General features: G+C 44.2%; 1 protein-coding gene across 1 annotated transcript in view; it reads right to left on the reverse strand.

Moving 5' to 3' along the window:
- IQCH (IQ motif containing H) overlaps positions 1–14,246 on the reverse strand; it is a 161,304-nt gene that overhangs the window by 39,438 nt on the left and 107,620 nt on the right. The window contains exon 12 of the mRNA XM_049782792.1: positions 2,933–3,100. Within this exon, the coding sequence (XP_049638749.1) occupies positions 2,933–3,100 (168 nt within the window). The remainder of the gene's footprint in view (positions 1–2,932; positions 3,101–14,246) is intronic.

Here is a 14,246-nt window from a genome sequence, read left to right on the forward strand (position 1 = left end):
AAAGGCTGATGAGGTTCCTACTCCAGTTACGAAGCCGCCATCCACATGCATAATGAACTGCGCTCTGAATTATTAATGTTTGCTTATTTAGCCTCATCTGTCTAGAAGATAATGTATCCTAACTCTAATGAGTGATTGGTTTTGTACATAATTACAGTAGCAGCAGTAGCCGAGAAATGTGTGCCTTCAAAGGAGGAGTTCTAAAAATAAAGTCATCACATAAACTCTGTTGTTGTTGCATTCTATCAAAATCAAACCCGAAGCATTTGAGAATTCATAATAAATTACAGGAGACAGAATCATTATTAACATCATAATTTAACACAAAAGGTTTTACTTAATCATTCATTACTGATCATTTGCTGTTAAAATGCTTATAAATGGCTGGGGCTGTTTTAAGGTATCTGTAAAGACATTCCCTTTTGGTCACTCAACAGTTGTGGTGCAAAGGGTCTCCCTAAACAGAGGGGAAGTTAAAACACACACACACACACACACACACACACACACACACACACACACACACACACACACACACACAAAGGGTAATGATCTCTGTCCCTTTCAACAGAAAGTTAATTAAAAGTGGAAAAGTTGTCAGGCGACTCCTTTTCTTCTCTAGAACATTTCTCGCCTGGGACTCATTCCATCTTGTTTCTATCTCCAGATACTTTTTGTGGAAGATCCTGAGTCAGAAACCCATGCATCCGCCGCAAACAGGTCTGCACAAGTTCTTAGCCACCTGTCTGTGGCCAGCAGTCCCATCCTTTCTTATAGCCCAGATAAGCAAGTGTTGGCTTTGTCCTGTAGAGTCTACTGTTTTAAAGAGAGTAGCAGTACAGCAGCTTACCAAATGGATGTAAGCTACTGGAAAGAATGGAAACAATGAACACAGAAAGTGTAGGCCCACCAGGAGTGTTCCACAGACAGTAGTTTCCCAGCATCCCCATGGTGGCTGGGGTGCAAAGGGGCTGTCAGCTGACTGATCGCAAGCCCACGGCGGCACCATCTGTGTGCACTTGTTCCAGAAGCTTCCATTTGGTTGTGAACTGTGTGTGTGTTCGCACATGCATGACTCTTTCCAAGACTCCACGGTGTTTGTGCACAGGCACAGGATCATGTGTCCCACACTCATGCATAGAGGGCACCGTGCACATGTCTGAACAGGTATGCTCACATACAGGTGTGTGCACACATAAGGACATGAACAGAAACATGGTTCCCTTTTGTGTGCATGCAATTCCTAAAAGTGTTTGAGGCCCTGATTATAGGAATAATTCCCCCGGGTTCTCTGTAGCTAGCACAGAAACATACAGGAGAGGGAAAGTGCTTCTCACTTAAGGTACACCTTGTGCTTAAAGCGTGTGGAAGCAGAACATTGTCTTCAGCAGTCCTGTGCTAGTCCTACCTCAGCTGCCAGCTTCTTTTCAGAAGACGCATGAACTTGTGTTGGCTAAACCAGAACGGCTCAAGTTTTGCTCCTCTCCTCAATCATGGACCTTAGGGTCCCAAAAGTCCCTTTGGGGGAAGGGGACATCGGTAATGTTGGAACTCAGTGCCCTAAGAAAAGGAACTGAGGAGATTCTTTGCAGCAAGACCTGGATTGGATTCTGGCTGCTGACAAATCTGCCTTAGCTCCAACCTACCCTGCCAAGGCCCATTTCATTTCTTTCAAAGGGCTCCTGGGCAGAGCCCAGTTTTGTTTTGGGTTTAGGGGACACACTTGGTGGTGTGTAGAGCTTACTTTTGGTCAGAGCTATGGGTCAGAGCTAGAGGTGCAATTCTGAGGATTGAACTTGTGTGGCTGTGTGCAAGGCTGTCACCCTCTCCATTGTATTATCACTCTGGTCCTGTGTTTAATTTTAGATCCTGAGGCATCTCTTGGATCCAAATAGGCCAGAGACACCGCTCTGAAAATATATCAGTAGGAAGCCCGTGTGGGTCCTAATAACCATTAGAATTTATGTTCCCTCTGATCTGTGTGGAGCTCAGCTTGAGCCTCATTTGCAAATGAGGAAGCTGTCCAAACAGTGTGGGCTGTGAGCCTGATCCCCAAGATAATGAGATGCTCTTATCTCCCCAATCTATAAAGGATCCGTGGGTCCACCTTCCTCTCACAGCCAACCCCATCCCCGACCCCACACATTCAGTTCATCCTTTGTGAGTCTGCATCCTGAGTTCGTAGCTCTCAAGCACCCCCAGGATGCCAGCTTGGCCTTAGCTCCCAACCTCTACTTTGAAAGACTGGTGAAGTGCTGGGAGATGGGGGCCATGAGAAGTAGTGATTATGAGAGACTTTTAGGAACATGAGATTCTTCTGAAGGCAACAGGAATTATTTCAAAACCCAAAGTTGGGGTGGACCAGGCTGTGATTTACTTTTCATGTCACCATTTGCCTGCACTCATTTGGGCAGAGGGCCGCTGTGGGAAGCAGGGATCTTTTTTGGAAGGGACCAGGATTGTACTAGTTGGAGGCAATGGCACTGAAATCAGGTTAGTGCCCCTATAAGCCGCTTGGTGATGTGGATGAGGGTGCAGGGGTGCTGCATGGCCTCTGGACCTCCCACCAAGAGAGAGTACATGGGGTAGAGTCTATTGAGTTGGAAATAGGAAGTGAGAAAATAGGAAGTGAGAATGGAGCTGAGAACATCCAAATGTGGCAGCAAGAACTAGTCATTGAAGCAGTGGGTATCTGTGGACTGGCTCTGTGAGGAACACCAAGAGGAAAACACACAGCCAGAATGAATTCCATCAGCTTCTGTCTTGTCTAGTCTGCCTTGCTGTCATCCTGCTTTCTCTTTCTGGAACTAGCTTTCCACCTTCCTCTGACCAGTCCACCACAAACACCAGGAGAGGGGCACATGGCCAGAGCTCAGGAGGTGACAGCGGAGTATGCCTTGAACCACCAGGGAGCAGCAAGCAGTGCAACCACACTTACCTGCACTGGCAGCAAGGGGTTGGTCTTCTTCTTTTTTTTCTTCACAGGGGGCACATGGAAGGTGCTGAGCCTGCAGTTCAGTTTGCCATTGGTTAGGTACAAGGCGAACTGTGTCAAGGCCAGCTGGTCACTGTAGGAGATGTTGAGGCCAGTGGCCCACACCTGATTGAAACAAGAACCCAAGAAATGAGGGTGTGGCCAGCACCAGCCATGACTGACTAGCCCCAGACCATACCAGCCCCAAGATACTCAGTGAAAGTGTCACCTCACAGCACAGCTCTTTTCTGCTTCTATTTCTGCCTCATTCAGTTGAAGCATGGAGCCTTCAGCCTGATTCCAACCAGAAGATTCAAGGTACGTGGGGCACTCATGAAAGCTGGAGTCAAGATCCTCTACCGGAGATGCCAGTTCTGAAAGGCTTATGTGGATTCAGAGTTTTGACCCTGTGATTTATCTTCTTTTCTATTTTTGTTCCACCCTGCAGAGCTTGGCCCACATGGTTGGCAATGCTCAAATTAGCAGTGCTTGGGGGCTGCCATGTTCCAGGGAATTGGCTCAGAGCTTTGCACATGCAAGGCATTTGAATGGTCTCCTTCATTTGCCATTTTATTTTACTATTTGGTTTGGGGGCCACAGCCAGCGGTGCTTAGAGTTTACTCTTGGCAGTGTGCGGTGGAACATAGGGGCTGCCAGGGATCAAATTGGGGTCAGCTGTGTGCATGACAAGTGTTTTTCCCCCACAGTACTATCTCTCCAGTCCTCTTTTCGCCATCTTATGGCTGGTTGGTGCAATTGTTACCCACTGAGAAAAGGAGACTAAAGAGAAGATTTGGAGGATGTGGAATAAAAAGGTGGAAAGTAAGCAAATAAGAAAATAAGTAGTTTGTTCTCACTTCTGTAAATGCCCTGTTTCTTTCCTGGGCATCTATCTTTTTTGTTTGTTTGTTTGTTTGTTTTTGGGCCACACCCGGCGTTGCTCAGGGGTTACTCCTGGCCGTCTGCTCAAAAATAGCTCCTGGCAGGCACGGGGGACCATATGGGACACCGGGATTCGAACCAACCACCTTTGGTCCTGGATCGGCTGCTTGCAAGGCAAACACCACTGTGCTATCTCTCCGGGCTCTGGGCATCTATCTTAACCTGACACTTGAGGGGCACTTTAGGGAGATCAGGATATCCCACGAGCTCCATTATAATTGTGCAGGGAAATTACCTCTACCGACAGTGTCCCAGTATTTCCACCTGGACACACCACTGATAAGTGCTTCCACTGATAGGGTTAATCATGATGCTATAGAAATGAACACACATTGGAAAAGAGAGATATAGGCAACAGTCACCATATATATAATCAGATAACTAAATCGTGTTCATGGGTTTCTTTGCAGATACTCGCTGAGCATTTTACCATGTATTAAGTTGTCAAAAGGCAGAAGTGGGTCCTCTGCCTTTTCCTTTTTCCATGACCAATACTCTTGAATTGCCCTGAGGTCCCCCCATCTTGACACAAATCCAGAAACGCCCCCATAAGCTTCTTCAGTTCAGTGCTCAAAGTATGTCAAAGGCAATTATCAGTATAGGTTATGTCTCAAGTTGGAAACATAAACACATTCAATCAGTTACCACACAGTACAACATTTGATACATGAATAGCTGGGTGAAACAAAATCTAAGAAGCGGAAAGAATGGCACATTAATTTTGTCTTATAAAGTCAGGGCTATTTCATGAAAAAGGTAGCAAGAGTTTTGACAACTGAAACAAAGACTACTAGGTCCTGGGGCCAGTGTGATAGTACAGTGGGGATGGCACTTGCCTCACATACAGTAGAATCAGGTTCAATTCCCAGCATCCTATATGATCCCCCAAGCCCATTAGGAGTGATCCCCGAGTGCAGAACCAGAAGTAAACACTAACTTTGTCCCTTTAAAAGATCACTACATTACACAGTCAATTCCTTGAAACATGTCTTGTGCCTCCTAAACATTTCAGATCTTTATTAAGAAGCTTAAAATGACAGCCCCATGCCATAGACAGAGAAAAAGAAATTCAATGAGCAGCCAGAGCCACTCAAGAAGTCATAGTGCCGAGATCCGAGTCCAGGCTAACTGTCTCTAAGGTCTGTGGGAACAGCAAGCACTACTTCTGACCCCACCAAACCCTTTCCCTGAACCAGCTTCCCAGTCAAATTGAAAGCTCCAGTGGCAAAGAATCAAAATATGCTCTTGCTTAATATAATTCGTGCCATGGAAATGTCTTGTGGAGAAGACATGAAGTATTGTATTTCTGGAGTATGCGGTAATTAGTCGTAATGCATTTTCACTGTAGGAAGTTGGAAACGAACACATTTTCATGAAGATTTGATTAAACATTTTTTTCTTCCTCTTCAAAGGCCTACATGGGCCCCACACACCAAGTCGATATGTTAAAATACATAATACATCTGCCCTAGAGTGGACTCCTCTCAAACAAGCCGAGCAGTGAGTGACTTGAGTAAGCAGTGAATGTAAATGGCGTCATTATAAGAATATTAAGAGGTCAAGCTGTCAAGGCCCCTTGCTAAACTGAAGCTAATTTCAGGAGTCATATTCTCACAGTAATGCCCTTGTAGAATAGCAGATAAATCACATTTGCAACAATTGTTGAAAACTAACTGCCAAGTATCTGTTGCAATGGTAAATATCCTATTTGTCAACTTAAATATTTCCTGCTGTATGGCAGAAAATGCAAAGCAGATGGGGACAGCCACTTTTCCCTAATCAGAGAAAGCAAACTGGCTCTTCTTAGAGGTCAAGCATTTAAAAACAAAACAAGACAAAACCAACAAAAGAACCCAACGTTCCTACGTTTTGGTGATTTATTGTTCCTGATCAGTGGAAATGTAATTAACAGACATGAATAAAAATTTGTGGTGGTAAAATTGTGTGTAGACACTAAAGGTTCTAATAGAAGGCAGCCCAGTGTCGGAGGAAATGAAACAGGACCTCACAAAGAGTAAAATTATGACTGGGTTGTTCCAACTCTCTACCTCTCTGTCCTTTAGTGTAAATGATGCAAATGGTAATAGCTATCAAACAGAATTTTGAAGGCCAAACAAAATAAACTACGCAAGAAATTGCCTGAACCTGATAAAGCTCAATAAATACAACTGTTTCTTCTGATAGCCTCTGTCAATGAATATATTTCTTGTAAGAGGAGTTGGGTCAAGGGCCTGAGTGATAGCACAGTGGGTAAGGGTATTTGTCTTGCACACGTTGACAACTCAGGTTCGATCCCTTGCATCCCATATTGTCCCAGAGACCGTCAGGAGTGATTTCTGAGCACAGAGCCAAAAGTAACCCCAGAGCGCCACCAGGTGTGAGATACATTTTTCAGTTGCTTGCGTAACTATTAGATTTGTCCTACATAATAACTGTTTTCCTTGTTTAAAAGGATGGTGCTCGTCCTTTTTTAGTTATTCTGTCTTGTAGGTGGTTAGCTTTGGCCGAGGCCCTTATTACCTTCTCTCTGTTGACATCACAAAGTGGTCTCCTGGTCTGAATAATATTGTATGTAACACACCAATCACGACAGAGCTCTTTCTAGAACCAAAGTACTTTTGCTTCCTCAGGCTGCCCGGACTCCCTTGGTTCACAAAGAAAATAGTAGAATGAATTTCTTTAAGCTTTTTCCTCAACAGCAGGCTTGCCTGAATTGCTCAGATAATTGTTCTGTTCTCCATCTGCTTTTTCCATTGAAGACATTGCCTGAGGCAGGCTTGTTTTATTCACTGGGGTTCCTATCTCCCCCTCTCCTGTGAGCCCTTTGGGGGAAGCCGCTGAGCCTTTGTCTTCCCACAGTTCCTGTGTCTGGGGCCAGGCGGGCTGCATCTCTGGCGATTCACCGCCAATATTGAGGCTGCCTTTCAGAAACAGCTTCTGAGGAGGGTCTCTGGAAGCTTGTGCAGATTCAAATGCATCCAGTATTCACGGAGCATCTCTGCCAGCCCCATGCTTTCACACACACCTCATTTAATCCTATCCCTGATTTGGACTCAAATGTTCCTCTTAGAACCTAATCTTCCTCTGCACTGGGGAATCCCATCACAGTTTAGTTTTGCAATGAGGGTGGCCTACATACAGGCACCAGGAGTGTAAATGGGAATTTTTAAAACATGTTCAAGGGGAGGCTTTGACATGACTTAAAGGACTTATCATGACTAGTTTGACTGATGAACTGCTTAAAAATGAAGGAAAGGGGGAAAACATCATTGAGGGAGAGTACTGAAAATCATTTATGGGGCAGAGCAGTAGGTAGAGGGTTTGAGCACAAATGCTTTGATATATATGGACAATCAGAATTGGATCCTTGGCCTGCAGGAATGATCCTGAACTAGAGGCAGGAGGAAGCCCTGAACATAGCCAGGTATGGCTCCCAAAACAAACAAACAAACAAACAAGCAAACAAAATGATTTAGTATGGGCCTAAAACAATAGCACAGCAGATAGGGTGTTTGCCTTGCATGTGGCTTGATCCTTGGCATCCCATATGGTCCACTAGAGCACCGTCAGGTGTGGCCCCCACAATCATAGTATGGGGGATGGGATATGGGTTTGAAGTAAAATACTTGCCTGGCTCCAGTTAAAGCACACACACACACACACACACACACACACACACACACACACACACACACACACACACACTTTACTTCAGAAAAGGAACAATTCTGGTGAAAAGCCAACTGATTTTGTTTAGCATATGGACTCAGGCAGCAAAGTTATATGAGTATCAAAGGTATGTCTTAGTTGTTAGACAAAGCCACTTTATGAAAATTGTTGGACTGATCATTAAAAATCCTCTTGTCTGAACACTGGTGGTGGGAATGACCCTGATTCATTGTCACTATGTATCTTAAATATTACTGTAAAAGATTTATAATTCACTTTGGTCACAATAAAAATTATTTTAAAAAATCATCTATTCTGAGGTGACTAGAATATTTCCAGCAGAGCCTGACAAAACACAAGCGATACAGCAATATCCATCTTAACATTTCTTCTAATGTTTAACAGTTGTGAGTGATTGAGCTTTGCCAAAGTCTAGGATATGTTCATGTAATGGGAGGGTCAATGATATTATCATTAATAACAAGAATGGTGACTTTTGCTGATGTAGGAAGATGCATAAAACAACAAGTGAAGACTGTAGTGTGATATTGTGACTTTGGAAAACTATACATGGAAAAGATTAGCTAGGACTATAACAGGATATTAGCTATCAATATGGGCAGAATTACTACAAGTAAAAATATAAGTTGATGTATGTTTTAAATATGCACTAATAACTTGCCTGCTACTACATAAACATGTGAAATGTGGGTTCACTGAGACATGCTATAAATATATAACTGGGGTGCTTCGAGGGTGGTCACACTTTAAGGCTACTAGGAATTTTGCAAGGACACATGTAACTTTCCTGCTACTTCTACTGAACTGTTGGTGACCAATTTCATTGCAACTCCCATCATGGGAGCAGAGCCAGCAGGGTGGGCAGCTTGGTGGAGCCTGTAGGTCTCAGCTCTCAGTGCTCCGCCAGAGATCCCAGATGGAGCAGGTAAAGGGAGGCCAAGAGCAAAATCTAGAAACAGCAACACACTTTCAAAACAGCAGCTGAAAAACAAAAGACTGAACTGGGTGAGGCAAACTTGCCCAGAATTGTTCTGTTGCCAACTTTTGCGTTTGGTTTTGGGGTTGTTTACCCAGTATTGCTTGTAGGTTGCAGTGTTCAGGGGTTGCTCCTGGTGGTGCTGGGGGATTCTAACAAAGTCTGTGTCTCTTGTTTGAGTGAGCCACTAATGCTCTCTGTGTGGGGGCAGGAGGCAAGAACACTGAATGTTGAGCCCTTTTTGCCTTCGAGGTTGAAGCAGATGGAGGCCGCCTGGTCACCCCTGCTGCTTGTACCTCTTCCCCATGACAGGGATGGATGGGTGGTGACAGGATATACAGATGTGAGCAGCTGTGCCCGGGCCTTCCATTCCATGATTCTTTCAACCACTATGTAAGCATGACCCAGCCAAAACAAAAAATTAGAAGACAGGGCAGGGCAGAGTGTTCCAACAGCAAGACACCATGTAGGTAGAGATGAAAGGTTCAGTAACATTTACTGAAGAATCCTAGAATTTTTGAGTTTCTGCAGAGTTCCAGGTATTGATGTCTTTTTCTTCTAGACTCCTTTATGAAACAAATCTGTGACTCCAGACAGCAAAAGTGACTTGCTTTCAGCCCCCCAGTAGTTCACAGTCCAAGGCAAAAATGCAGAGGCCCTGGCCTGGTTTGCTCTGAGCAACAATTTCCTGGAATCATCTGTTACTAGAGGTCATGTAACAGCCTGTGTGGCCTCCCCTACCTTTGGTTCTACTCCCATCTACAAGGTCCTGGGAGCTGGAATGCTTTTGCCTCTGAAGTGGAGTTTATAGGGTACCTGCTTGTGGCACTGTGAATCACCTACCAGAGAGGTGGCACTGAGCCTTTGAACCAGCCTTTTCTCCTCAGCTGCTCTGTGAAGTGGGTGAGGGTTGTGTGTCCCACCTCCCTGCCTGGTCATGACCCCAATCTGATAGGAAGCCTTCATTAGGCCCTTTTCTTCTATCTAAAATCAAATCCTCATTCAGATCCACAGGCCCCACGAAGTACTAAGGCCGAAAGATCAAGGCCATGCCCAGCCACTCTGGCTATAAGTGAGACAGATAGACATTGTTTAAGCTTCCTGTTGTCCTTACTAAATGGAGTCTTTAGTCAAGGGCATATTTTCTGTTGATATTGTGGAAGCGGGGGGGGGGGGGGTTTCTTTCTTGGAGAGTTGGGGTAGATGTTGAACCCCACTAGGCAGTGTTCAGGGTTTACACCTGGCTCTGCACATAGGAAATACTCTTGGTGGTGCTGGGGAGAACCATATGGGGTGCCAGGGATTGAACTCAGGCAAGTGCCCTCCTCTGTGTATGCTCTCTTCAGCCCCTCTTTGTCTCTTAAAGACAGATCTGATGTGCTCTCTGAGGGTTGCCATGATGCTGTGAGAGTGAGGGGGAGAGTGTCTTAGCAGGGTCTGGCAAACACAACTCAATCTGAACTCTGCTGACCTCGTGCCAGTCAGTTGCATAGCCAGTGATGGGTGTGAGAACTCACTTGCATGGCTTAGTGTGGCTCTTCTTGCCCCATTCTCAGAGTTGAACAACACATTCTCAGAGGTTGCCTCTGTACTTTGGTTTCGTTTGGTTTGGGTGCCACACCCAGGTGGTACTGGAAGTTGCTTCCAGGTACCATGTAGGGTTGAGGAGGGAACCTGACTCCCCGCAGGTGAAACATGCTTTCAGCCAATTGAGTTCTCTCCGGTGCACCGATGCTGCTGAAATGTAGATAACAGAATCTCAACTAGCATACAGGGCACAGACTATCAAAGGCACCTACAAAACGACTTCACCTCTTTCCATTTTAATCACGAGCACCATAAAGCATTGAACTCTCTATGGTGGCACAACACATCCGAGTCTTACTTTTAACAAAGCTGCATTCTGATGAGTTTACAAAATACTGATGTGATGATAATATTTGGTGAGAACGGTTTGCATTGCATTAAAAAGAAATCGAGTTCGTAACTTCTTGGCAGGTTGCCACCTAGCGGAGATCACTGGGATGGCAGCAGAAATATGCAGACCCGAAGATGTCTCAGGGCCAGAGCAGGTTACCCAGTTACATTCAGATCAACAGCTGAGACGCTAAATAGTCATTTTGGAGACATTCCTCTTCGTCTCTCATCTTCATGTTTGTCCTCCCGAGAACAGCTTAAACGTTGGCTGTGTGACAAGAAACTAAAATATCCAGTCTTTGTTAACTATTTTAAGTCCTTGAAGACTGTTGTCTGAATTCGTGAACAGCCTACCTGGACTCTAGTCTTGGCCTTTTGGGGTTCTGGGGATTAAGTCATCATGGAGAAGATGACAACGAGAGTTGGAAATGTTCAGTCTGGGCAAGAATTGGGTGCTGAAAGGAGATAAAGTGATACCCCTTCTGTAACTATATTGAAAACCACAGTGTCTAAAAGGAGAGAGAGAGAGAGAGAGAGAGAGAGAGAGAGAGAGAGAGAGAGAGAGAGAGAGAGAGAGAGAGAGAGAGAGAGAGAGAGAGAGAGAGAAGTGTGTTACAGAGGCAGGTAGGGGAGAGGTCAGAGGAGAGGGTGGGAGGGAAACACTGGTAGTAATGTGCACTGGTGAAGAGTATTGTACATTGTTTGACGGAAACTCAACCATGAGTAACTTTGCAATGGTGTATCTCATGATGATTCAATTAAATAATTTATTTATATAAAAAAGACATCATGGAGATAAAGTCTGGGCTCTAGGGTCAGAGAAGAGTTATCGCAAAGACTGGGTAGAAGGCTCAGGGTCAATCCCTGCACCACTTCATCCTCTGAATGACAGGTCCCAAAATCTAAACCAAAGCAGGCATGGGCTCTGCCTCTCACTGCCAGGGCCTCATGGTCCCTCTTGTCTGGAGCAGCCACAATGTTCAAAGACTTTGAAAATGTTGAAATCCAAGAGAAAAAAGATTTCTAGCTCACAAATATGAAAGAATATCCAGTAAATAGATACGTTAGTTCAGTGTTGAATGGACAGAGCTCAAGCCCATTAACATTCTCTGAGCACGAATTTATCACATTAGAGATAAGACCAAGGGGGCAAGTTTCTAATATTAAAAATACCAGCTGCCAGAGTGTAATAGGCAGGGCACTGGCCTTGCATGCAACCAACCCTGATTTGATCCCAGGCATCTCATATGGTTCTTGAGCCCTGCCGGGAATAATCCTTGAGCACACAGACAGAAGCCAGCCCCATGTATTGCTGAGTGTGGCCCAAAACCATCATCAGCTTCATCATCATAACAGTAGAGCTGGGAGGGATTTTAGTCTTTCCTGTCCTGCTGACAAAATATATCCTTCCCTCCTTTGGGATGAGGATTGTGAGAGGCAAAGGATCCTTTCTGAGGGCAAAGTCTTCAAAGCTAGAAGCTCTTCTCCTGATTCCTGGTTCTTTTTCTCCTCACACATCAAAGAACAGCATCATCATCAGATTTCTCTATAGTACCAGCAATTTCTCTGTGACATTGGAGGGCTTTTCAGGATGTGCATGAGCGTATTCAAAATTAATTTGGAGCTGAAATATGACAGGTCCTGAGATTAAACCTACATCATCAGCAGTTGTATTTCAGTCTTTCACAGTTATAAAAAGTTACAAATCTCTCAATACATTTTTCTGCTTGCTTTTCCAAGTTTCCTCCACCACCTTTATACATTTATGGGACTCTATTATTCTTGAGATAGATGGCATAGCTGTTAGTGTATTCTTAAAATACAGAATTACATACTCATTTTTCTATTTTAAAGTATTTTCTTAATTTAATGTTATGGGATATTTTGCAAGTCCATTTTCTTATTCTGACATTCAGCATTAAACTGTAATGAGCATGACAACTCAATTTTTATAACTTATTACAGGTTTCTTGGGCCAGAACTTGTTTATGCATCTTCCATGGTAATTCAGTCTAATAATCCCAGGCTGGAGAGTTCTCCTTCCTTTCATCTTCATGCAATAAATGTCAGGACTGATGACTGACTGAGAAGTGACTGATTGGCTTCATTGACAAAAGATCTTCCAAAGATACCACAATGATATCCAATGACCGATTGCAGAGCTTTTGCGAGTAGAATGCTCTTGTTCTGTTGTTATTGGGGGCGTGGCACACCCAGCAGTACTCAGGGGGTAATTGCTGGCTCTGCACTCATGAATCCCTCTGGCAGGCTTGGGAGAACATATGGGATTCTGGGATTGATTACAGGTCAGCCACATGTAAGGCAAATGCCCTACCTGTTGTACTATCTCTCTGGCCTCAGAATGTTCCTGTCTGAAGCATCAAAACTGGGGTGACTTTTTTGCAAATGTGATGGCTTTGGAGACTTCAAGAACTCAGATATGTGCTAAGTGCCACAGCTCCATGACAGGTTTGCATTAGGAACCAGCAATATCTAACTGTAGTCTAGGTTTTCCTTTCCTTTCTTTTTCTTTTATGAGGGGAGGTATGGGCCATATATCCTGTGGTGCTTGGGTTGGGGGTCCATGTGGTGCTATGAATCAAAGAACAGGGTCTGGCTGCATGAAAGGCAAGGTCCTTCATCTTTCTTCTGTGCTCAAGCATAGGTGTCTTGTTAAGTCCTTAACACCCCTTTTTCATTGTTTGTCTGTAAATACAACCTGGGCAAAGAGAACCATGCAAAAAGAGCTGTATAAGGACAAAGAAATAGTATTCTTGAGTACAGGCATGAAGCCAAGCTTCCTCCCTGAAATCAATGTGAGTCCCGTGGCACTTTCCAGAAATGTTTAGGTGGAGCTTTTGGGGCCATGGGAAAAATTCCAGCTGAGTAGCTGCTGACTGAAAGTCACTCCATATATTCACCTGAGTGTCTCTTAGTCCTGCTTACCTTTAGGGCCTCTGGGGCTAGAGGAACCTTCCCTCCATTGAGCATCACCCCAGAGGCCACTTTGAACTCTCTTATCATTCGTCCCTAGGTTTAATCCATTTCTAGAAACAAAGAAATAGCATGGAAGGGAGCGTGTGTACTTTTTTGTCCTTCCTCCTTCCTTTTATTCCTCTGCCTCTTCTCTAAAGTTCACTGCATGGCTCCTTAATATATGCGTTACGCTCTGGAGAACCTTCTGGGTAATTTTCAAGTCATGGCAGATAAGGGAACATTCTTAGTTTTTGGCTCTCCTTGCATTTGATAAGCTTTTAATGCACACTCCAAAGCAGCTTGTAGAATAAAATTGCAAGGGGCTGGAGTAATTATATATTGGGTAGAGCGTTTGCATGTGGTTGTCAGCATGCCCATCTGGTCCTCCATACCTGACAAGTGTGATATTTGAGTGTAGAGCCAGAAGTAAGTCCTGAGCACCACCAAATGTGGCCCTCAAAAAGACAAAAGAAAACAAAAAAGGAAAACAAACGGCCAAACCACTTTCTTCATAAGTAACTAAATAAAAAAACCAACAACAACATGTATATTGATATTCTTCCTACCCTGCAAATCTAAGATAGCATATCCATTAGTATATGATTAGTCTTTAATATGAAATAAGTTTTGGGGTTAGACAGATAGGACAGCAGATAAGGTACTTGGCTTTGCTCCTGAGCTTTGACAGGAATAATCCTTGAGTACAAAGCCAAAGGTAAGACCTGAGCATCACAGGTTTTGACCCCCAAAAGAAAACAGCAACAAAAGGCA

The sequence above is a fragment of the Suncus etruscus genome, chromosome 1 (assembly GCF_024139225.1).
Source record: "Suncus etruscus isolate mSunEtr1 chromosome 1, mSunEtr1.pri.cur, whole genome shotgun sequence".
In the NCBI taxonomy this organism is placed as follows: Eukaryota; Metazoa; Chordata; class Mammalia; order Eulipotyphla; family Soricidae; genus Suncus; species Suncus etruscus.